We start from the raw sequence: 24,953 nt of genomic DNA on the forward strand, positions 1-24,953 counted from the left end.
AGTTATGTAGAATTGGGGCAATCTGGTGGTTTGGTCAAACTTTTCACATTTGTTGCGGCTCGGGGAACAGTGGGGCTTGTTATAACAGCACATGATCCCCAGTGAGTCATGACAGGGGGGTGAGTGCAGACGCAAGGGGAGGGTGAGTGTGGGCGCAAGGGGGGTGATGCGTGCGCGAAGGGGGTAAGCACGTGCGAGGGGGTGTGCGAAAGTGGTGAGAGTTTGTGAGAGGAGTGTGTGTGTTCACTCATGCGCGAAAGGTGCAAGTTATGTGCCTGTGTGTGCGCGCAAGGGTGGTAGGTGTGTATACGTGTGAGGGGTGTGTGTGTGTGTGCAGGTGCGAGAGGGGTGAATGTGTGTGCATGCATGAGAAGCGGGGGAGAGGGGTGAGAGGGTAAGAGGGAGGGGAGTGTGTGTGTCTGGCTCCCTCCCAGTCTAAGGGTTCTCATTCACCTTCATCCCTACACACCAACAGGCACTCTCACCCACTCTCACAGGGGGTGAGGGTGAATGAGGGAGCACCCCAAGACTGGGAGTGAGCTAGACACAAACACCATTTCACACTCTAATGGCCATCTTTATTTATTACTAATTTTTAAAAATGATCAATCTATTGTTTTGACATTTTTTTGCTCAGCAAGTTGTTTCATTTCCTACGTCAGCCTATTTTTCTGAAATTAATGTTTAATGTTGTGCCAAACCTTATCTTTCCGACATTTGCTCATCAGCTCTGAGCTGAGAAAAACTGAAATGTGGTCCCCCCACGCAGAAAGGCTGGACAAGCCTGTGCTGGACAAAAAGCTTTGACATTTCTTTTAGCAATATTCAAGTTCTGTACTGCCAAGAAACTGCTGGACCAAGTAATTAATTATATGAATAAAATGATAAGCTAAGTCGATTATATACCTAAATTAATTAATTAGATAAATAAAACAAGGCTATGTAGGAATGCAGCATGTGGAAGTTTATGGTGAACACTGCAATCCCAGACAACCCCATCTACAGTGAGTGGCGGCATCTCGAGGAACTTTGGAATTCTGGCTCAAAATTATTGAGCTGGAGCACGAGTGCAAACATTGCAGAGCATCAGGGAGGGGAAGAGTTGCCTGGACAATTTAATCCAAGGTGTAGTGATACCCTTTAGGTTAGGATGTGGTAAAGGTCTGGTTAGTGATCAAGGGCAGGAGAGTACGACTGCAAGTCAAACAATAAGGAGAGCCCAGGTGCAGTGCTGGAGGAGCCTCAGCCTTTGCTGTTATCCAACAGGTAAAAGGCTCTTACTACTTGTGTGAATGAAGGCAAAATCTGCAGGGTGGATGAGCAAACTGAACATGGCACCATGGTGCAGGAGACCATTCAAGTGGGAGAGTGGAATGTGTTAGTGGCAGAGGATAGTATAGTCGGGAAACAGACACTGCAAACCGCAGGCCCCGAAGATTGTGTTGCCTGTGCAGTGCCTGGGTTAAAGACATCTCTCAGCTGGAGAAGAATTTGAGGTGAAAGGGAGGAATCCAGTTGTCATCATCCACGTAGTAACCAACAACATAGGTAGAATGAGGAATGAGATTCTACTGAGGGCATTTGAGCAGTTAGGGTCCAAATTAAAATGCATAAACTCAAAGGTAATAATCTCTAGATTGCATATTTGGAACAGGGTCAAACAAATTAGACAGTTAAAAGCATGGCTCAAAGAGTGGTGTGGAAAACAGGGGTTTCGATTCAGGGGTCACTGGCCTCAGTGCTGGGGGATCAGGGAACACGGTGTAGATAGGGCACAGTCTCAGGATAAGGGGATTACCATTTTTGACTGAGATAAGAAGAAATATTTTCACTCAGATCATTGTGAATCTTCGGAATTCTCTACTTCAGAGGGCTGTGGATGCTCAATCGTTCAGTATATTCAAGGCTGAAATTGATAGATTTTTGGATTGTAAAGTAATCAAAGAATACAGGGATGGTGGGTTTTGGTCAAGGATCAGCCATGATCTTATTAAATAATGGAGCAGGCTCAAAGGGCCAGGTGGTCCACTCCTCCTATTTCTTATCTTTAATTAAAGTGTGGACAATTGGTACTAACTGCATTGCAAGTGCTTCGGAAGTGAAAATGGACACGCATTGTTTTTGGTTACAAGGACAAAATCTTTTGAAACCTCATTCTCCATGTTAACATCTATGAGCATACCTTTATCTTTTTTGAAGTCCAGTGCATCTTGTTTGTCCGTCACAATTTCCTTCATGTTGACCACACTGGTATGGTTGAGCTGACGAAGGATCTTGATTTCTCGAATGGCCGTGATGGGGAATCCCTCCTTTTCATTATCCAGCCGAACCTTTTTAAGAGCAACCATCTCACCTACCAGAAGAGAAAGAGTATCCATTACCTGACTAGCCAGTCACAGGGTAAAGAATTATCCGTACTGCTTCTGGTGGGTCCAGTTGCATGAACCTGATTTGCCTGCTATATGCAATGGCCAGTGTAGCACTCTTACTGTATGCTGGTATAGCACAAGAATACTTTAGGATGCTATTAAATAGACTACCTTTATTTAAGCTGCAGTCAGTGCTTAATACAAGCAGTAACTTCATAACGTTGAGGGGATAGAAAGTTGAAAGTTAATGGCACAAAAGGTAATTGAACATTAACCATTTATTTCCTTTTAGTTGTTTTTGTATTCAGTGCACTTTAATGAAGTGTGAACTAATGAGTAATATGCTTCAACCAGCAACTTTGAAATTGAAATTAATACATATAGCCATTGATTATGATCTTTTGCCCAATATAAGCATTTTAAACATGGGCCTTATAAGAGGCTGGGATTATACTGCATTGTGAACTAATGCAGATAGAGGGGATCAAAACCCAAGAGCCATGGGATCAAATGGCAGTTAGCAAACCACTGCCTCAGCCTGCCCAGACACTTAACAGGGTCAAGAGCACAGAATGAAAGCCTTCACTAACTCATCTTTTCGACAAAAGGTGATTGCTGTAGAGCAGGCTGGGTGACTCGATATACTACATTTGACCAGCAGCAGCAAAGAGCAGGCAGCTGACAGCAGAAAGAAACAACAATGCATCACCACACTAACACTGAGAGGGCATTTCCCACCAAGCAAAACACAAAGAGTCATCACAAATCTTGAACATTAGAACATAAATTTTCCACATGAAACACAATGTTGGTATGTCCTGAATATCAGAAAGCACTAGTCTCTGAAGCGCCAAATACCTGTGTCCTTATCCTTCGCCTTGTAAACTTGCCCGTACGTCCCTTCACCAGTGATTCCAATGATGTCAAATTTATCTACACACCGCTTGCCCCAGTCGCTTTCAGTCTCCTTTTTTTCACCATAGCGAGGACAACAGATTCTGAAAAAGTTAGGAAAGATGTCAGTGGCAATAATAACCAGCCAATAAACCCTTGCTTCAACAACTGCATGTCCAATATTATTTACATTTTTTCCGAGATTACTGATTTTCACTGGGGTACAGTTCCATACACACTGACTCGCACTGGGGTACAGTTCCACACACACTCAATCTCACTGGGGTACAGTTCCACACACACTGACCTCACTGGGGTACAGTTCCACACACACTGACCTCACTGGGGTACAGTTCCACACACATACTGACTCTCACTGGAGTACAGTTCAGTAGACACTGACTCTCACTGGGGTACAGTTCCACACACACTGGCTCTCACTGGGGTACAGTTCCACACACACTGATTTCACTGGGATACAGTTCCACACACATCCTGACTCTCACTGGGGTACAGTTCCACACACAGTGACTCTCACTGGGGTACAGTTCAGTAGACACTAATTCTCACTGGGGTACAGTTCCACACACACTGGCTCTCACTGGGGTACAGTTCCACACACACTGATTTCACTGGGATACAGTTCCACACACATCCTGACTCTCACTGGGGTACAGTTCCACACACAGTGACTCTCACTGGGGTACAGTTCAGTAGACACTAATTCTCACTGGGGTACAGTTCCACACACACAGACTCTCATTTGGGTACAGTTCCACAAAAACTGACTCTTACTGGGGTACAGTTCCACGAACAGTGACTGTCACTGGCATACAGTTACACACACACTGACTCTCACTGGGGGACAGTTCAGTAGACACTGACTCTCACTGGAGTACAGTTCCACACACTGGCTCTCACTGGGCGACTGTTCCACAAACAATGACTCACACTGGGCTACAGTTCCACAATCAATGACTCACACTGCGCTACAGTTCCACACACAACAGACTCTCACTGGGGTACAGTTCCACAGACACTGACTCTCATGTGGGTACAGTTCCACAGACACTGACTCTCATGTGGGTGCAGTTCCACACACATACTGATTCTCGCTGCGGTGCAATTCCACAGATTCACATTGGGGTATGGGTTCCACACACACTGGCTTGCACTGGGCTACAGTTCCACAGACACTGACTCTCATTTGGGTACAGTTCCACACACACTGACTTTCACTGAGGTACAGTTCCACAAACTGTGACTGGGTACAGTTTCACACACAATGACTCTCACTGGGGTACAGTTCCACACATACACTGACTCTCACTGGAGTACAGTTCCATACACGCTGACTCTCACTGGGGTACAGTTCCACGGACACTGACTGTCTAAGGCCAGGCCCATGTTGGGTTGTGCCTGGGGTATACAGGACCTGGTGCGATAGAATTGAACTGTTTTCTGCAGTTGGCTGACTGCATTTGATAGAAAATAAAGGATTGCTGCAGTCAGTTTGACAGTACCTTTCCCCATTCATACACAGGGTTTCTGCAAATCTGTCCTGGCAATCCACCTCCAGTATTGTTCGGTTTTGCTGCTGTTAAGGGGATTAATTGGCAGATCAGGCCAGTGCCGTTTCACAGTCTGATTCTGCCAAACATGTTATTTAACATTTAAGAATGAACCCAACTCCTGGCTGCCTGAGCAACAAATTATAGAGAGCCCTTTCAGCAAGCAAAGGCAGGTACGAGACCAGGATCACTAACATATTTAACTAAACTCCCAGTTCCTCCGATATTCTTACTTGGGCCTCTTTTTAAGGACTGGCTGAGATGGAGGTGGTGTCTTCTGCTCCGGTGAATCTGGCGGTGAGGGATCTGTTCCAGGCAGTTCTGGTGGAAGTGGGAGGTCTGCTAGTAAATGCCTTGTTCTTTGGTCTCTGTCTTTCTTGGAAGGTTTCACATGCTGGATCTCCTTAGGACTGAAATAGAAACAGCATTACAGAGCCGAAAAACCAGGGTGCCTGGGGGTAGTCGTGGTAAAGTGGCACCAGGGAATGGCGGGACAGGTGAGGGGAGGGAGAGAGAAGCAGAGCGCTTTGCAGAATCCCATCACGTCAAGAAAAAGTGTTTCGGGTGGGGGGTGGCCTTTAACCCTCTGGGCAGCCACTGCTCCATTAGATGCGCACAATCCTTCATAGAGAACAGTAATAAAAAAATTCTTGATCTGTTCCAGATCAAGGAATGGTACCGTCCCTCCCTCCACCTGAGCTATGCACAACCTCTCTCTCCGCCAGTGTTACGCGCAGTCCCTCCCCCTGCCAGTGTTACGCGCAGTCCCTCCCTCCGCCAGTGTTACGCGCAGTCCCTCCCTCCGCCATTGTTACGCACAGTCCCTCCCTCCGCCAGTGTTACGCGCAGTCCCTCCCTCCGCCAGTGTTACGCACAGTCCCTCCCTCCGCCAGTGTTACGCGCAGTCCCTTCCTCCGCCAGTGTTACGCGCAGTCCCTCCCACCGCCTGTTACGCGCAGTCCCGTCCTCCGCCAGTGTAACGCGCAGTCCCTCCCACCGCCTGTTACGCGCAGTCCCTTCCTCCACCTGTGTTACGCGCGGTCCCCCCTCCGCCTGTGTTACGCGCGGACCTTCCCTCTGCCTGTGTTACGCGCAGTCCCTCCCTCCGCCTGTGTTACGCGCGGTCCCTCCCTCCGCCTGTGTTACGCGCAGTCCCTCCCTCTGCCTGTGTTACGCGCAGTCCCTCCCTCCGCCTGTGTTACGCGCGGTCCCTCCCTCCGCCTGTGTTACGCGGTCCCTCCCTCCGCCTGTGTTACACGCGGTCCCTCCCTCCGCCTGTGTTACGCGCAGTCCCTCCCTCTGCCTCTGTTACGCGCAGTCCCTCCCTCCGCCTGTGTAATACAGTCTCTTCCTCTGCAGGTTAGAGTCGCTACCTGTGATACTTGCCCTGTTTGGAAGTCCTGACAGTTGCACATTGCTCTCAAAGAGCAAAGCACAGATATGAAGTACTGGGAGCAGCTAATCACAGCTAAATAGACAATAACAGTTCACAATTATGTACAAATTTACACGAATAAAGGGGAAATATGCCCCATGAGGAATCTGGTGTATTGTTTCTATACCAGGCTTTTTCCTGTGTGACCCCAGGGTTTGTTTGATCAGGTTAGATTTTTTAAAAATAAAACTAATGTAATATTTTTTGGGGCAGTTGGCTGCACCCTTTTATGGGCTGGCAGAAGAGATGTGTTTATCACATCGAATTTCTGCTCCCTCACATCTCAGCATACAATCACTTGTTACTGTTAGCTATCTGCTCTGGGTTTATTTATTGTTTTCAGGCTGCTCATTATAAACTGACCGACCTGACCATTTGATTCATTCTGATAAATACCCAGCTCCTTTTAGAAATAGGCAGAGGGAGAACCAACCACAATCAAACACAGAATCTCAGGTCTGGGTCAGATGTGTACACTCCACCTTAGGTCAGTCCAAAGACTAGACTGAGATAACTCAAAATATATTGGAGATCTCCAGGCGGTTGACGAGCTCCACAGATGAGGCTAAGCCATAATGGAACTGAGTCAGTGCCACATTAGCAGTGCTGGCTTCTGTCCTGTGTGCAATTGGTTTAGGTAGAAATGTTGACCTGAGGAGAAGGCAAGCAACCACAGCCCTGCAAAACCACCGTTTTCTTTGCTATTTTAAACAGGAACGATGAGAGGCAGATGATTTTTTTTTTCTTATTCGTTCATGGGATGTGGGCATTGCTGGCTGGGCCTGCATTTATTGCCCGTCCCTAATTACCCTTGTTCTAGAGGGCATCTAAGAGTCATCCACATTGGGTCTGGAGTCACACGTAGGCCAGACCAGGTAAGGACGGCAGATTTCCTTCCCTAAAGGACATTAGTGAACCAGATGGATTTTTACGATAATTGGCAATGGTTTCATGGTCATCATCAGACTTTTAATTCTAGATTTTTTTTTTTTACAGATCATTCCTGGAACATGTCCAGATCATTCCCATAACATGTAGAGATCATTCTCAGTGTGTGTACAGATCATTCCCGGAATGTGTACAGATCATTCCCAGAGCGTGTACAGGTCATTCCCAGAATGTGTACAGACCATTCCCGGAGTGTGTACAGATCATTCCCAGAGTGTGTACAGATCTATCCCAGGGTGTGTACAGATCTATCCCAGGGTGTGTACAGATCTATCCCAGGGTGTGTACAGATTTTTCCCAGAGTGTGTACAGATCTTTCCCAGAGTGTGTACAGATCTATCCCAGAGTGTATACAGATCTATCCCAGAGTGTGTACAGATCTTTCCCAGAGTGTGTACAGATCTATCCCAGAGTGTATACAGATCTATCCCAGGGTGTGTACAGATCTTTCCAAGAGTGTGTACAGATTTTTCCCAGCGTGTGCACAGATCTTTCCCAGAGTGTGTACAGATCTATCCCAGAGTGTATACAGATCTATCCCAGAGTGTATACAGATCTATCCCAGGGTGTGTACAGATCTTTCCAAGAGTGTGTACAGATCTTTCCAAGAGTGTGTACAGATCTTTCCCAGAGTGTGTACAGATCTTTCCCAGATTGTGTACAGATCATTCCCAGAATGTGTACAGACCATATCCAGAGTGTGTACAGGTCTATCCCAGAGTGTGTACAGATCTTTCCCAGAGTGTGTACAGATCTTTCCCAGAGTGTGTACAGATCATTCCCAGAATGTGTACAGATCATTCCCAGAGTGTATATAGGTCTATCCCAGAGTGTGTACAGATCATTCTCAGAGTGTGCAGATCATCCTGAAGTTTTTCCAGACAAGAACACTTTTTGCCATTGTGGTGACAGACACTGAAAAAAAGGAACAATCTTGGAACTGAGGTCCCTTCCAGGATGACAATTTGTAAGCCCTTAAGAGAATAAACCCCTCTCCTGATCTGACTACTGCTGCAGTAATGCTCAATCCGACACAAATTTCTTACCTTTCTATATCATCTTCCCCAGGGAGGAGTGGAGGCAATGGCAATGGTGGCAGTGTTGAAGTCAGTAAGGGCATGACTGAGTTCAACATGGGTGGCATGGGGAGCGCACTGCCCAACACTGTGGTCCGCGACGGTGGTGGCTGAGAGACAGTTGGTGGGTGGGTCAAGACTGGTACAGGAGCCAATACAGGTACTGATACCGGTGGCAATGGTAATGGCAAGTGCACTGGGAGCTGCGGTAACTGCACTGTGGGTATTGGTGATGGTGCTTCAGTCAGAATCTCTGGCAGAGGCTGAGACTGGTTCAGAGTCACTGGTGGTAGGGGAGGTGGTGGTTGTAGTGGGGCTGGAGGCAGTGTTACAGGGGGAGATGTTGGAGGTAATGGTGGTGGAGCAGAACCTGAAGGAGGAAGCGGAGGTTTCTCCAGATCGCTTTCGTTTGGTAATGGCGGCACAGTCTTCTCCTTTGGTGTTCCCAACTCACATTTCACCACTGGCGATTTAGATTCTTTTAGCACCAGCGCTAATGGTGAGAGTACTGGGCTATCCTCCAGTATTTCAGTCTTTATTTTTAGTTCTGGAATCATCTCCTCAGCAATGTCTTCCTCTATCTTCACAGTCACTGTGTCTGAGGTTTCAATGGGTGAAGCTGGCTTCTCACTCTTTATTATTTTAGTCAATTTCTTCACGTCTTTAAGTGATGCAGCAGAGGTTGTGCTGCTGGAACCAACACTCTGAGTGCTTGCTTTACAAATGCCCCCAGCCGATCCTTTCAGCTCTTTTGAGTCTTTCACGCTGGACCTGGCTGCCACGGCAGCTCTTGCCCTCTTAGTTTTGCTCAGCTCAGCACCAAGACTTGATTTGAGGGTAAACCGGCTTGGTGAAATACTTGAATGTCGACTTCGTGATCGGGATTGCCTGTGCTTACTGCGTGACCGCGAGTGCCTCGAGTATCCCGGGCTCCGGCTCCTTGACTTTGCTGACCTCCTGTGTAGAGAAACGCGCTCAATTAGAACACAAATAACTGAGGTCATCGCTGAAACAACATGTCAAATAACAAGCAGGGACTGAAAAACACACTTGCACGAGGACACAATCTTCAACTGGTTAACATAGAGTGTACAGATTCTGCCATCCAAATCCAATACTAGGCCTATCCAGATGGTCCAATTCTGCAAATGGTCCCCTAGACAGTCAGCTTAAACATGTGCATTACGTCACAGGAACGTACAGCTTCAACACTAACACAGAACAAGGACATTGGAACAATTTGGAACCTTGGTCAATACAGCCGTTTGGCTATTTGCAACCCCATTTGTGCTTCACTGACACAGCTCAGGAGACATGTTACTGCAGCTGAGGCTCAGAGTAAGCGAGTGTGTAGGAGAAACAGGATACAAGCTGTACCAAACCATAATATCAGCACCCCCGGCTACACAAAGTGATAATCCGCCCCCCGACACACCCTGATTAAATCCGCCCACCCCGCCCCACCCACTCTGTGTCACCCCAGCCCTGTGCAGTAGGCTAAGCCTAGTCCTTTGTAATCATCTGAGTGTTTTGGACACTGTCAGCTCGGGTTTGACCATGTGCCTGTATTCATCTTTATAACTTGAAGTTTGTGATTTCACCAGATATCCATCCAGTTCCTTCTCAAAAGAAGATGACTGATCAAAAATTCTGTGATACCACCGCCTGGTTTTAACATATCCAACTTTGCTGAGTTATGTGCTAACAGCTTTCTGAGCAAGCTCTACCTCTGTAAAAACACTGCGCCTTCTCAGTCTGTACTCTAACCACAATATCTGCAATGTCACTGCTTTTACAAATCCACTCCAGCTCTTCAGAGATCTCTTGCTTTCCTTCCTCTGCTGCTTTTTCATCTTTGTCTCATTTTCTTCTTGAGCAGAGTCCTAACAGCAACGACCCTAAACACTGCATCAATGGCAGCAGACAGGACTACAGCAGCAGCTGACACATTGGAACAGCAACAGGTGCAGTGGAGCAACAGCACACATGCTAGAGCAGCAGCAGTAGCCGTATTGGGGAAACAGGAGATGCGCTGGAGCAGCAGCAGACACGCCAGAGTGGCAGCCAGTGCTGCAGCAGCATCTGATGCGCTGGAGCAACAGTCGATGCGCCGGAGCAGCAGAAGACCCATCGGAGCAATGGCAGATGCACTGGAGCAGCAAGTGACATGTGATGGCAGGGTCCAATCCCAAATGTGAGCCCACCAACAATTCCTGCTCAGCTGAGAAGCTTCCACATGGTCTTAGTGCCCCTCTCATTTAACTACAATGGAATTGTAGCTGTGAGATCTGTGTTCCAATGTGAGTGGGAAGGAACAGGTTGTTATCATAATGGGATGCTAACTGTACTCTCAGCAAGCTGCTTGTATGGCCTGTTTACACTGTGAACAGAGAATTCCAAAGATTGCAGGCCCCACTCAACGGGACAGCCAGACTTCAAAATCAGAAACATGCAAACATATGAACTAGGAGCAGTAGTAGGCTCCTCAAGCCTGCTCCGCCATTCAATAAGATCATGGCTGATTTGATTTTAACCTCAACTCCACATTCCCGCCTACCGCCAATAATCTTTCACCCCCTTGCTTATCAAGAATCTATCTACCTCTGCCTTAAAAATATTCAAAGACTCTGCTTCCACCACCTTTTGAGGAAGAAAGCTTCTCGCTCCCAGAAAAAAATTTCCTTCATCTCAAATCCCTTGTTTTTAAACAGTGACACCCTAGTTCTAGATACAAGCTTAGCTTGTCCAACCTTTCCCCATTCCTGGTATTAATCTAGCAAACCTTCTTTGTACTGCTTCCAACACATTTACATCTCTCCTTAAATAAGGAGACCAATCCTGTACATAGTACTCCAGATCTGGTCTCACCAATGCCCTGTATAACTGAAGCATAACCTCCTTACTTTTGGATTCAATTCTCCTTGCAATAAACAATAACATTCTATTAGCTTTGCTAATTACTTGCTGTAACTGCATACTAACCTTTTGCGATTCATGCACTAGGGCACCCAGATCCCTCTGCATCCTCTCACCATTTAGATAATATGCTTCTTTTTTATTCATCCTGCCAAAATGGACAACCTCACATTTTCCCACATTATACTCCATTTGCCAGATCTTTGCCCACTCATTTAACCTATTTATATCATTTTGTCCTCTTCACAACTTACTTTCCTATCTATCTTTGTGCCATCAGCAAATTTAGCAACCATATTTTCGGTCTCTTGATAGCTGAGAAGAAATTAAAAACTCGTATTTATAAAGCACCTTTAACATTGTAAAATGTTCCAACAAACTTCACAGGAACATTATCAAAGAAAATTTGACAAGGGAATATTAGGACAGGTGACCACCATCGAATATCACCATCACCCCTTAGAGGATGCTAGGTGAGTACATAAGGGATAAAGGAATGGGATATGTTGATAGAGTGAGATAAAGTAGGATGGGAGGAAACTTGTGTGAAGCATAAACCCCAGCATGGAAAGATGGGCCAAATGGCCTGTTTCTGTGTTGTAGATTCTTTGGAAAAAATTTTAAGGAGCATCTTAAAGGGGGAGAGGTAGAGATGTGGAGAGGTTTAGGGAGGGAATTCCAGGATATAGGGTGTACGTGATAGGTGTACAGCAAGTGATTAGGAAGGCAAATGGAATGTCCTTGTTTATTCCAAGGGGATTGGAATATAAAAGTAGGGATGTTTTGCTACAGTTGTGGTGAGACCACATCTGGAATACTGTGTACAGTTTTGGTCTCCTTATTTAAAAAAGGACATAATTACATTAGAAGCAGTTCAAAGAAAGCTCGCTCAACTGATTTCTGGGATGAGGGGTTACCTTATGAGGAAATGTTGGACAGGTTGGGCCTGTATCCTTTGGAGTTTAGAAGACTGAGAGGTGATCTTATTGAAACATATAAGATCCTAGGGGGGCTTGACAGAGTGAATGCTAAAAGGGTGTTTCCCGTTGTGAGAGGGACTAGAACTAAGGGGACACAGTTTAAAAATAAGGGGTCTCCAATCTAAGATAGAGGTGAGGAGAATTTTTTTTCTCTCTCAGAGGGTTGAGAGTCTGTGGAATTCTCTTTCCCAGAGGGCGGTGTGGCAGGGTCAATGAATATTTTTAAGGCAGAGGTAGATGGATTCTTGACTAACAAGGGAGTCAAAGGGTATTAGGGGTAGTTGGAATGTGGAGTTGAGGCCACAATCAGATCTGCAATGATTTTATTGAATGGCGGAGCAGGCTCGAAGGGCCAAATTGTCTGCACCTGCTCAATATATTTTATGTCAAACATAGGGCATCGTCAGCTGAAGACATGGCTGCTAATGGTGAAACAATTAAAATTGGAGATGTGAAAGAGGGCAGAATTGGAGATGCATAGAGATCTGGGCAGTTGTGTGTGGGAGGAGGTTACAGGGAAAGGGAGGGGCAAGGCCATGATTAAGAATTTTAAATTTGAATATTGCTGAAAAGGGATTGCTGCTGAAATTTCCGTCTTGCATTCATCAGGTCAAACACAAGAATACCAAATTCAAACAATCACAACAATTTCTCTGAAGGCAGAGGGGCATGTTAGTGGGGTGGTGAAAAAGGCATATGGGACACTTGCCTTTATCAATCGAGGCATAGATACAAAAGTAGGGAGGTCATGTTGGAGTTGTATAGAACATTGGTGAGGCCACAGCTGGAGTACTGCGTGCAGTTCCGGTTGCCACATTATAGGAAGGATGTGATTGCACTGAAGGGGGTGCAGAGGAGATTCACCAGGATATTGCCTGGGATAAAATATTTAAGTTATGAAGAGAGGTTGGATAGACTTGGGTTGTTTTTGTTGGAGCAGAGAAGACTGAGGGGCAACCTGATCGAGGTGTACAAGATTATGAGGGGCATGGACAGGGTGGATAGGGAGCAGCTGTTCCCCTTAGTTGAAGGGTCAGTTACGAGGGGACATAAGCTCAAGGTGAGGGGCAGGAGGTTTAGGGGGATGTGAAGAAAAGCTTTTTTACTCAGAGGGTGGTGACTGTCTGGAATGCGCTGCCTGGGAGGGTGGTGGAGGCGGGTTGCCTCACATCCTTTAAAACGTACCTGGATGAGCACTTGGCACATCATAACATTCAAGGCTATGGGCCAAGTGCTGGTAAATGGGGTTAGGTAGGTAGGTCAGGTGTTTCTCACGTGTCAGTGCAGACGCCATGGGCCAAAGGGCCTCTTCTGCACTATGAGATTCTGTGAATTTATACTACAGGAGAAAAGGGTGCTGATTGGTTGACAGGTTGACTCTGATTTGTTGAGGTATTGCCATAGAGAAAGCAATGGAAAATTATAGGCTCACCAAGCACCCGGGTAATTCAAAAAAGGCACAAGGTTTGAACATATTCATTTTGTTTGCAAAGAATGAGTTCCTGTTATGAATGTATGCTGCTTCTAGCAAATGTAAATGAGCCATGTTACGAGCTCAACTGATTATCCTAAATTGGTTGTTAGTGTAGCTATTAGCACACTCAGGATTGTTAAGCAAGTGCTGTCCAATCACGCAATCACATCTAACAGTAGATGTTTCATTTTGGAAGTGTAGGCTGGTTGAGTGTTGGCTGTACCCTGCTTATTATGAATAACTGAAGGAACATGCTGTTTAAATTTCATGTACTGCCAGACTGGCAGCCAATGCAGCTCAGCAAGCAACAGGATTGATGGGTGAACAGGATTTGCTGCAAGTTGGGATGTAGGCAGCAGAAGTTTTGATGCACAAAGCAAAATACTAAGAATGCTGGAAATCCAAAACATAAATGCAAAATGCTGGAAATACTCAAGTGTGTCAGTAGAAAGAGAAACAGGGTTAATGTTTCATTTTGAGATGAGTATTTTCAGCATTTTTTTGTTTTTATATTAGAGATTTTGACATATTGAAGTTCACAGAAGATCCTGATATATATTAATGATTTGGATTTGGACTTAGAAGTATAATTTCAAAGTCTGCATGGAATTCGGAAACGTGCACCAAGGAGGATAGTCACAGGCTTCAGGAGCACACATACAGACTAGTGAAATCGGAAGACACATGGCAGGTGAAATTTAATGTGGAGAAGTAATGCATTTTGGTAGCAAGAATGAGGAGAGGCAATATAAACTAAATGTTATCTTAAAAAGGTGTAGGAACAGAGAGACCTGGGAGTGTATGTCTGTAAATCTCTGAAGGAGGCAGGACGTTGAGAAGGTTGTTAAAGAGCACATGGGATCCTTCGCTTTATAAACAGGCACTGAATAGAACAGCCAGGAAGTTATACAAAATCTTTATAAATCATTGGTTAGGTCCCCAGCTGGAGTGTTGTATCCACTATTAGGCACCAGAATTTAGGAAGGATGCCAAAGCCTTGGAGAGGGGGCAGAGGAGATTTACCAGGGCTGAGGAACTTCAGTTGTGTGGAGAGACTGGAGAAGCTGGGATTGTTCTCCTTAGAGCAAAGAAGATTAAGTGGAGATTTAATAGAGGTGTTCAAAATCGTGAATGGATTTTGATAGAGTAAATAAGGAGAAACTATTTCCAGTGGTTGGAGGGTTGGTAACCAGAGAATTCAGATCTAAGGTAACTGGGCAAAAGTGCCAGAGATGAGATAAAGATTTTGTTTTTAATTTCAATATTTTAGGTAATAACTTTCAAAAAGGAATGAATAAATACTTGATGAGGAAGATTTGAAAGGGTAGGGGCTTACGACTAATTGGGTAACTCTTACTGTGCTTTGTCAATCTAGAAGAATGTTAAGCGAAGGTGGCCAGGACAGCATTGGAATTGGCAAGACTGGACCAGCAACCGAGGTGCAGCTGAGCAGCAAATGAGCTGAGGTCGTGGTGGAATCGGGTGATCTTGCAGAAGAGGAGTAGGTAGTCTTGGTGATGGACAGGAAATGGGGTTGGAAGTTCAGCTTAGGGGCAAAGAAATGCTGAGGGAGCAAACAGTCTGGTTCAGCCTCAGTGATCAGGGAGATGGATGGAGTTGGTGGCTAGGCAACAGTTTGTAGCAGAGACTGAAGGCAATAGTTTAATCTTTCCAATATTTCAATTTAAGATTACACTTTAACACTTAATTTCCAAACTGCCTGAACATGTTGTCACCTCCCAAATCCATGCCCATCTTCCCCAGAGCTCCATGTTTGCATCCCTCCAATCAGGTTATCACCCCTGTTTAACAGGTGGATATCCATTTACCATGTCAGGCAGCAGAAGACATTCTGTGAATCACAACTGTTTTATTGTTACCATTGCTCCACATAAATATCAGTTTCCACTCTTCCCTTTTGGATTCTCTCCCTGTCCAGAAGCAAACTCCACTGCTGGGGAAAAACCCAGCTTTTAAGTACAGGCTTTAATGAGCATCGCCTGCTCTCAATTCACTCCGAAGCTTGGCCGGACCTGCATTTCTAATGTTGTCAACCCCTCCCACTTATCAAAGTCAAAAATGACATCCCATGTAACTGTGAGAAAGGTAAATTGTCCCTCCTCGTCTTTGTTGGCCTGTCTGCAGCCTTTGGCACAGTGACTACATCATCGCCCTCCAGTGCCTCTTTATCATCATCCAGCTGGGTGGGACTGCTCTTACCTGGTTCCATTTTTACCTATCTAATTATAACCAGAGAATCACTTGCAATGGCTTCTCATTCCTGCTCCAACACTGTTATCTCTGGTATCCCCCATGGATCTATCCTTGGCCCCATCCTGTTTCTCCTCTACATGCTGCCCCTCGGCGACATCATCTTAAAATAGTGTCAGTTTCTACACATATGCTGATGGCACCCAGCTCTACCTCACCATCTTGTCACTCAGCTTCTTTGCTACCTCTAAATTAAACTGTCCGTTCGCCATCCAGCGCTGGAAGAGCAAAAATTTCCTCCAATTAAATATGGGGAAAACCAAAGCCATTGTCCTCAGTCCCCACTACAAACTTCATTCCCTAGTTACAACTCCATCTCTCTCTCTGTCAACTATCTGAGGCTGAACCAATCAGTCCAAAACCTCAGTATATTTGACCCCGAGATGAGTTTCCAACCACACAGTTGTGCTATCACTAACACTGCCTCCATAACATTGCCCTACTCCACTCCTGCCTCAGCTCATCTGCTGCAGAAACCATCATTCAAACCCTTGTTACCTTTATAAAAGCAAAATACTGCGGATGCTGAAAACCTGAAATAAAAACAAAGTGCTAGAAAAACTCAGCAGGTCTGACAGTATCTGTGGAGAGAGAAACAAGAGTTAACATTTCGAGTTCGAGTAGCTGGGATTAGGGATGGGGGCAGAGGCACGGAGAGGGGTGGAGGGTCCCAGATGGGCATCGGTTGTTGACGCTTGCATTCCTTCACACCTGAAAGGAAGGGGGAGAAAGCTTCTTGTTAAGATATTGGATGAGACAAAGAATGAAATGAAACTGGAGATAAAGACAGCTTTGTGATAGGGAGAGTCGGTGCTGCTGGAGAGAGAGGTCGGGTGTTTACATATGGAGGTGCACGGTACTGAGTGTGGATCTCAGGATGCAGCGAAAACAGCAGTCCGAGGAACACTATGTCTCGGATATACCTGTAATCCTGGGTGGATTCAAACATGAGGGATGGAATCCACGTGGGAAACAGAGGCAGTCACTGAAAAAGGAAATGTGGCTGCGAAAGTGAGTTTTGGTAAGCACCTTATCAAACACCAGGAGGGAAATGGAAAGCAATGAAGGTGAACACTGTGAAAGAGAGAAACGGAAATCCCTTCAGAGAGAAGAGCAGAACTTCTTCAAGGTAGGCACCCCTGGAAGAGAAGTGGCAGTAAATTAACAGTAATTTAAAAGGAAAATACTGCAGATGCTGGAGATCTGAAATAAAAACAGATAAATACAAATAAATAAATACAAATAAAAACGTTCCAAAGAAGAGTCTATTAGACTCAAAACGTTAACTCTGTTTCTCTCTCCACAGATGCTGCCAGACCTGCTGCGTTCTCCAGCACGTTGTTTTGATTTGTTACCTTTAGATTTGACGATTCAAATGAACCTTCTGTCCAGCCTTCCACAATCTACCCTCCATAAACTTGAGATCTTCCAAACCTCTGCTGTCCTAACACGAATCAAGTCCTGTTCACCCATCACCCCTGTTCTCAGTGACCTACATTGGCTCCTGATTAAGCAGCATCTCAATATTAAAATTCTCATCCTTGTTTTCAAATCCCTCCATGGCCTGGCCGCTCTCCATCTCTGCAATCTCCTCCAGCCCCTCTGTCCTCTGAGGTCTCTGCGTTCCTCTAATTCTGGCCTCCCCAATTTGAAATGCTCCATCATTGGTGGCCTTGTCTTCATTGCCTGGGCCCTCAATGCTGGAATTCCCTCCCAAAACTCCCTGACTCTCTACCTCTCTTTTGTCTTTAAAAAGCTTCTTAAAATCCCCTTTTTTGACCAAGATTCTGACCATCTGCTCTAACACCTTATGTGGTTCAGTGTCAATTTTGCTTCATAATACTCCTGTAAAGCATCATAAAACATTTTGTTTCATTAAAGACACGATGTAAGTATAAGCTGTTAATTGAGTGAAATTTCTGCTCGTCGAGTATAAGATGTCAGGCAAGCAGAGTGACAAACCTTAGACAGTGAGGGGGTCTTGTCAAGAATCCAGTTCATCCCTCTTTAGAGATTGAAGGATCACATTTGAAAGAACAGAGCTTCAGATTCCACTCTCCCTGGATTGTGGGTCAATTCCATTAATTAAAGGTAATATGCTCAGAAACTGACACTACTGAACCCAAATAGGTAACAATCCCTCCACCCCAACCAACCCTTCAGCCCCACCCACCCACCATCGCTTCATATTTGTCAATCTCCTCTCTCCAGAAACATAGCCCCATTTATACTGCTTGTTTTAATGCCCTTCCCTGGTTTTTCCATGAGGCCCCTTTGGCTGAAAACAATTTCCCAAGTTCCTTCTGAATCTTAACTTCTCCAGTTGAACGTATTCCTGGAATGTCAACCAGTCGCCACAGGAAACACTTCCCTGAATCTGTCTGTCAGAGCTGTCAATCAAGCTTTTCCAAAGAAAATTATCCTGATTTCCCGCACCTTCCCCCAAACTCATATCCAGAATATCTGCTCGAGGATATTTTTTTTTTGAATTAAACTAAAAGCATCTCTTTGGAATGATCTGTGTGGAAATGAACAAATAATCAGCTTTCCTGAGACAGAAAGCTCTTCAGTCTGGTAAACTGAGTGGCCACATGCCAAGCTCACCCAGGCCACTCCCAATGCATCAATCATCACTGAGTAGTGGCTCACCAGCACAGTAACATGGGATTGATCAATCCCCTGGACCCGACGACAAGCCAAACAAGCAGGGCTCACAGACCCGCTCATTGCTGGCACAGAACCATCAGTCAGGAATCAGGGTCAAGCTGGGGGATGGTGGAGGGGGGAGTGGAAATTCAGTGCAATGAGTGATCATTGAATTATTGGGTCAAAGGGCAAGTTTGACTTCATTTTCAACCTCAGTTCGGCCTGACCTACAATTTGATGCTAAGTCGTTCCCAAAAGAGGGTCAGTAACCATGGGAAACAAATTGAAAGTGATTGGCAAAAGAACCACAGGGGGGCATATGGGGTACAGGGGGCACTGGAGGAACGGGGGTGATGATGGAACAGGGAATGGGAAAACAGGGGTAACGGGGGCAAACGGGGAACTGGGGCAAGTGGGAAATGGGGGTCAATGGGGGAAACAGGGGGGAATGGGGGTAAACGGGGGAGTGGGGGGGCAAACAGGGAGCAAACAGGGGGAAACGGGCGGGAATGAGGGAAACGGGATGGAGGGAAACCTGGGGACAGGGTATGGGGGGATGTGAGGACAAGGAGGACTGGAGGGAATGGGGTAAAGGTGGGGCAGGGGATTACAGCAGGAAGTGGGGGATTGGGAAGGGGGGACGGGAGGACATTTTGCTGACCCCAGGCGCCCACACACTTGAATCTGGGCAGAAGTTAAGAAAAAACAAATTCATTACAACACAAAAATCAACCTGGAGACAGAAAGTGACACCCAGGATAGACAGGTGTCAGGAAAGGACAGGGTCCCACCAGGATAGAGAGAGAGGAGGTCAGGGTCCCACAATACGGATTAGGAGCAGGCATAGACCACTTGGCCCCTCGAGCCTGCTCTGCCATTCAATAGGATCATGGTTGATCTGATTGTAACCTCAACCCCACATACATGCCGACCCCCGATAACCTTTCACCCCCGTGTTAATCAAGAATCTATCCAGCTCTGCCTTAAAAATATTCAAAGACTCTGCTTCCACTGCCTTTTGAGGAAGAGACTCTTAACTAGGATAGAGAGAGGACAGGGAAGGTCAGAGTCCCACCAGGATAAAGAGAAAAGGTCAGGAGAGGACAGGGTTCCACCCCGAGCGTGTAACGTCTGTATTGGACAGAATGTGCCATCAGAAAGGATCAACTAATGGAGATGAATCACTGATATTTTCACATTTTAGTGATTTTCAATGTTTAAAACCGAGATTTACCAGCAACTCTCAACCTCATTCTGCCCATTACTCAGCCCCTACGCAGTCCCAGTCACACAGAGCTTGCAGTTTGTACAAGATCGTGTGACATTACAGAATCCGCTTGGAAATATCGGTGTCAGGCATCTAATTCAAAAGCAGGCAGCTCCTGCAGCATCAGGTTCCTTTGGAGAACCCGTTCAATTAAAAGGCAGGAAACTAACTGGGCTGGGTCACAGTTTAACACCATTGTCCAGTCAGGTGGGAACCCCCTCATGTACAGGACCACCCCCGTCGTGTACAGGACCCCCACCGCCCCCACCTTGTGTACAGGACCCCCACCTCCCCCACCTTGTGTACAGGACCCCCACCTCCCCCACCTTGTGTACAGGACCCCCACCTTGTGTACAGGACCCCCACCTTGTGTACAGGACCCCCACTTCCCCCACCTTGTGTACAGGACCCCCACCTTGTGTACAGGACCCCCACCTTGTGTACAGGACCCCCACCTTGTGTACAGGACCCCCACCTTGTGTACAGGACCACCCCCCATCATGTACAGGACCACCCCTCCTCCACCCTCTTGTGTACAGGACACCCACCTCCCCCACCTTGTGTACAGGACCTCACTTTGCACTGGGGACTGCCCCTGATGGGTATCCATGCCTGGCAGCTGGCATTGTATTACTGAGCACAGCAGCTGAAGGTGCCCATACCCTGGCTCAAGCCCTGGCATCCACACCTCGAGCATTGGCACTGGGCTGTAGAGGGATCTTACCACATGATCCTTTATCATGGCACCTTTCAGTGGTGCCCTTTACATGCCAACTTTGATCTACAATTTACACCATTTCTGGAACAGCTCCACCCTATCAGCTCCAGGACCCAAACTCACTGCCGAGTTATTCAGACGCTTCCTACCTCATCCCCAGCAAGGTGCTGGGAACACCCAGACAAGGGTGGTTATTACAAACCTGGTGCCAGGGCTCTGAAGATGGCACCTCAGCCTCTCACTTTCCTTTCAGTCATTCTCAAAAAGAAACTAAATTTTTACACACATTCCCTGAAGCACAACATATTCCTCAACTCAGCGCAAACCTCCCAGCACTTCCAGCTGCTGCAGTCCAGTCCAGCCAGAGTGGGGAGAGGTCGCTCCTCAACAACAGATCTGCAGCCTCCAACAATAGGGCCAGAGCAGGGAGTCTGGAGCACGAGTTAGCACTTGGCCCAAAGCCTGCCAGTAAGGGATTGTGGTGAGACCTCATTCCCTGATGGTCACCCATTGGTTGACTGTAGCAGGTTAAGACTATCTAACAACTCTCCTGCCCCACCCCCCAAACATCTTACACTATAAACCAGACAATCATCTCACACAGGAGCTTACTAACACTAATCTACTTCAGCTCGTTCCACTGTAAGAAATTATTAAAGTTTAGACTGTACCTGGCCACTGGGCTTTGGCTGAATGACCGCCTGGTGCTGTACGGACTGAGCGACCTCCTCCTGCTATACGGACTGGGCGATCTCCCGCTGTAGTCATACGAGCTGCTGTGCCTGTCGTAGCTGGGCGATCGGTGCCTGCTGTAGGGGCTTGAAGACCGTTGCCTCCTGGCGTAAGGACTTGGTGATCGCATGTTATAACTGCTTTGGTATGCAGCAGGCTCCCGGGAACCATAATATGGTGGACTTGCTGACTGTTTCCGGCTGGAATCACCAGGACTTCGCCGGTAACCATCATAATTACTAGAAGTCCGCGACCTGTAAACAGGACTGGCATCGTATCCTTTACTGTATGTCCCAATGGGGCTGTCTTCCCTATTCGGGCTTGAAGAACGTTTGCGTCTTGGGCTTCCACTTTTCTTTTTTGGACTGGGGGATGTCCGATAACCTCGCGGTGTTTCCTTATTTTTCTTTTGACTCTTCAGTCGCTCCTTGTGTGTCAATCGCTCCTCTTTCTCTCTCTTACCCCTCTCTTTGTATGATTTGGCAGACTTTGATTCCTTGCTGCTGTGCTTCAAGAATGGCGACGAGCGTTCCTTTTTCCCACAGTCCTCATCCTCCATCGTCTGCCTTTTGGAAGAAGTCCTTTCTCTGCTGGTGCTGGACTTGCCAGACTCTGGCCTCCTGCCCCGGTCCTTCACCCGTTCTGTCTCCTTCGACTTGTGATGCTCCTTAACTCGTTTGTGCGGATGGTGATGGTGATGCTTGTGAACTTTAATCGCTTTGTCTGAGCTCATCCGCTCCTCCTTCTCCCTCCGTTCAGACCGGACAGTGACCTCGGAGAAAGTGTCCGAGTCCGAGCTGATGTCATCGTACTCCACCAGAGACTTCACCTTGGTGAGCGGTGTCTGTGCGGCCGCCCCCGGCGAGTCCCTGCTGTGCTTGGCTCGGTGTCGCTTGTGCCTGGACGCCGCTTTGCGCCGTTCTCTGCCGCTGCTGGGGCCAGGCTGCAGGGTGCCCAGGCCACCGCCTCCATCCGCCTTAGTCCCGGCTCTCTCTGAGCCTGGCATCCCACAAAAAAAGCAAAAAGCAAATTAAAGTGAAAGTGTGCTGGCGGCGGCCCTGATCCTCTGTCTGAACATTCACCCCAAGTGTTCCTTTTCTTCCATAATCTTTACTCTGCTGGGCTGCCACTGGCAGCAACTTCTGGCTTTACTTTAAGGCACAAGAACTGGCGCCTGGGGCTTGGATTTTCTTGGCAATGTTTTGGCTCCTGAAGATTTTTACAGGATGGGCGCCGTTTCCAAACATTAAAAACTTATTTTATTTCGTTTTGAGTTGAGTTGGAGTCCGGAAAATTGGATTAGCGAACGCAAAAAACTTGTATCTGGTATTTAAGTTTTTATCAATAATATCGCTTTGAATCTCAGCAAATGGCTCTAACAGCGTGTATATATAACATTCTGCAATAGGGTTAGAAACCCTGGAGCCTTCTCTGGCCGATACTCAGGCCGATGGAGGCGGATTGCTGGCAGCAGCCTGCCTTCAGCTTTGAAAACACCGACGCCATTGCGGCTTCAGTACCGCTTAACCGGAAATTCAGATCCTCCAGAGGTCAAACATCTACTTCCGGATCCCCCTTTCTCTGACAAAACCACGAGGTGGTGCTGTCCGCGGATGCAGTACCTCATCCAGGGCACCTGGTGGTGCTGTCCGCGGATGCAGTACCACATCCAGGACACCTGGTGGTGCTGTCCGCGGATGCAGTACCACATCCAGAACACTCGGTGGCGCTGTCCGCTGGTGCAGTACCTCATCCAGGGCACCTGGCGGTGCTATCCGCAGGTGCAGTATCTCCTCCTGGACACCTGGTGGCGCTCCTCCGACCCCACAATCCGCTGTAGTATTATAATGCAGACTCTGGGGGGCGCTCTCCATTGCAATGTCACTGTGAGGCCGAATGGCGACGCTGTTCCCAGTTTGTTAACTTTTTCCGCAACTTCTGACTTTGTGCAATGTCCTTGGGCTCGGCTCGCAGCTAGTGACTTGCCAGTCAGTGCTCAACAGCGCAGCCTAGATTATACATTTCATAAATCCTTTTCAATCAAATTATAACTATAAAGACAAAAACAGAAAATGCAATACACAGGAGCCTGAATGACAATGTTTATTTATAAAACAACTTGAACATCAAAAATTCCCAATCCCTTTATTGTGGAGTGAACTGAAAGAGGCGACACGAGGTGGGGCAACAAACCTCATCATAGAGAAAAATCTGAACAAGTCAGGCGCAACATATCGGAAACACAGAGAGTGCAGGTCAGACAGAGGTTGAGATAATCAGACAATCTGGGCGTGGATCCTTCAGATCTAAATTACAGATGGAAAGATTTTTAAAAATCTATAAAATTTTAACCTATCACATTTCTACCCCTCCAATTCTGATAAGTCTGACTGGACTTGAAACGTTAACTCTATCATAGAGTCATACAGCACAGAAACAGGCAAAGGGCTCATCGTGTCTGCACCAGCCATCAAGCACCTATCTATCCTAATCCCATTTCCCAGCACTTGGCCCTTAGCCCTGTATGCGATGGCGTTTCAAGTGCTCATTTAAATACTTCTTAAATGTTGTGAGGGTTTCTGCCTCTACCACCCCCTCGGGCAGTGTGTTCCAGATTCCAACCACCCTCTGGGTGAAAAAATCCCTCCTCAAATCCCCTCTAACCCTCCTGCCCCTTACCTTAAATCGATGCCCCTGGTTATTGACACTTTCACTAAGGGGGAAAGTTGCTTCCTATCTACCCTATCTATGCCTCTCATAATTTTGTACACCTCTATTAGGTCCCCCCTCAGCCTTCTCTGCTGTAAGGAAAACAACCCCAGCCTATCCAGTCTCTCTTCATAGGTGAAAATCTCCAGCCCAGGCAACATCCTGGTGAATCTCCTATGCACCATCTCCAGAGCAATCACATCCTTCCTATAGTTTGGCGACTAGAACTGCACACAGTACTCCAGCTGTGGCATAACCGGCGTTTTATACAGTTCCAGCATAACCTCCCTGCTCTTATGTTCTATGCCTTGGCTAATAAAGGCAAGTATCCCATATACCTTCTTAACCACTTTATCTACCTGTGCTGCTGCCTTCAGGGATCTATGGACATGTACACCAAGGTCCCTCTGATCCTCTGTACTTTCTGGGGTCCTACCATTCGTTGTGTATTCACTTGCCGTGTTAGTCCTCCCAAAATGCATCATCTCACAGTTCTCGGGATTAAATTCCATTTGCCACTGCTCTGCCCATCTTACCAGCCCATCTATATCGTCCTGTAATCTAAAGCTTTCCCCCTTTCTGTTTACGACACCACCAATTTTCACGTCATCTGCAAACTTACTGATCATACCGCCTACATTCACATCTAAATCGTTAATGTGCACTACAAACAGCAAGGGTCCCAGCACCGATCCCTGCGGTACACCACAGGCTTCCAATCACAAAAACAACCTTCTACCATCACCCTCTGCCTCCTGCCATTAAGCCAATTTTGGATCCAATTTGCCAAATTGCCCTGGATCCCATGCGCTCTGACCTTCTTGACTATTCTCCCATGCGGGATCTTATCAAAAGCCTTACTGAAGTCCATGTCGACTACGTCAACTGCACTACCCTCATCTGCACAACTAGTCACCTCCTTGAAAAATTCAATCAAATTTGTTAGA

The 24,953-nt window shown here is 46.7% G+C and overlaps 1 protein-coding gene across 1 annotated transcript in view; it reads right to left on the reverse strand.

The window, feature by feature from the left end:
• Positions 1-22,831, reverse strand: part of cdk12 (cyclin dependent kinase 12) — a 66,763-nt gene extending 43,932 nt beyond the window's left edge. Inside the window, exons 1-5 of the mRNA XM_078529522.1 lie at positions 21,237-22,831; positions 8,264-9,250; positions 5,068-5,244; positions 3,228-3,367; positions 2,183-2,353 (exon numbers count right to left, since the gene is read on the reverse strand). Of these exons, the coding sequence (XP_078385648.1) occupies positions 2,183-2,353; positions 3,228-3,367; positions 5,068-5,244; positions 8,264-9,250; positions 21,237-22,303 (2,542 nt within the window). The 5' untranslated portion in view covers positions 22,304-22,831. The remainder of the gene's footprint in view (positions 1-2,182; positions 2,354-3,227; positions 3,368-5,067; positions 5,245-8,263; positions 9,251-21,236) is intronic.
• Between the last annotated feature and the right edge of the window lie 2,122 nt (positions 22,832-24,953).

Source organism: Cetorhinus maximus, chromosome 25 (assembly GCF_964194155.1).
Source record: "Cetorhinus maximus chromosome 25, sCetMax3.hap1.1, whole genome shotgun sequence".
NCBI classification, from domain to species: Eukaryota; Metazoa; Chordata; class Chondrichthyes; order Lamniformes; family Cetorhinidae; genus Cetorhinus; species Cetorhinus maximus.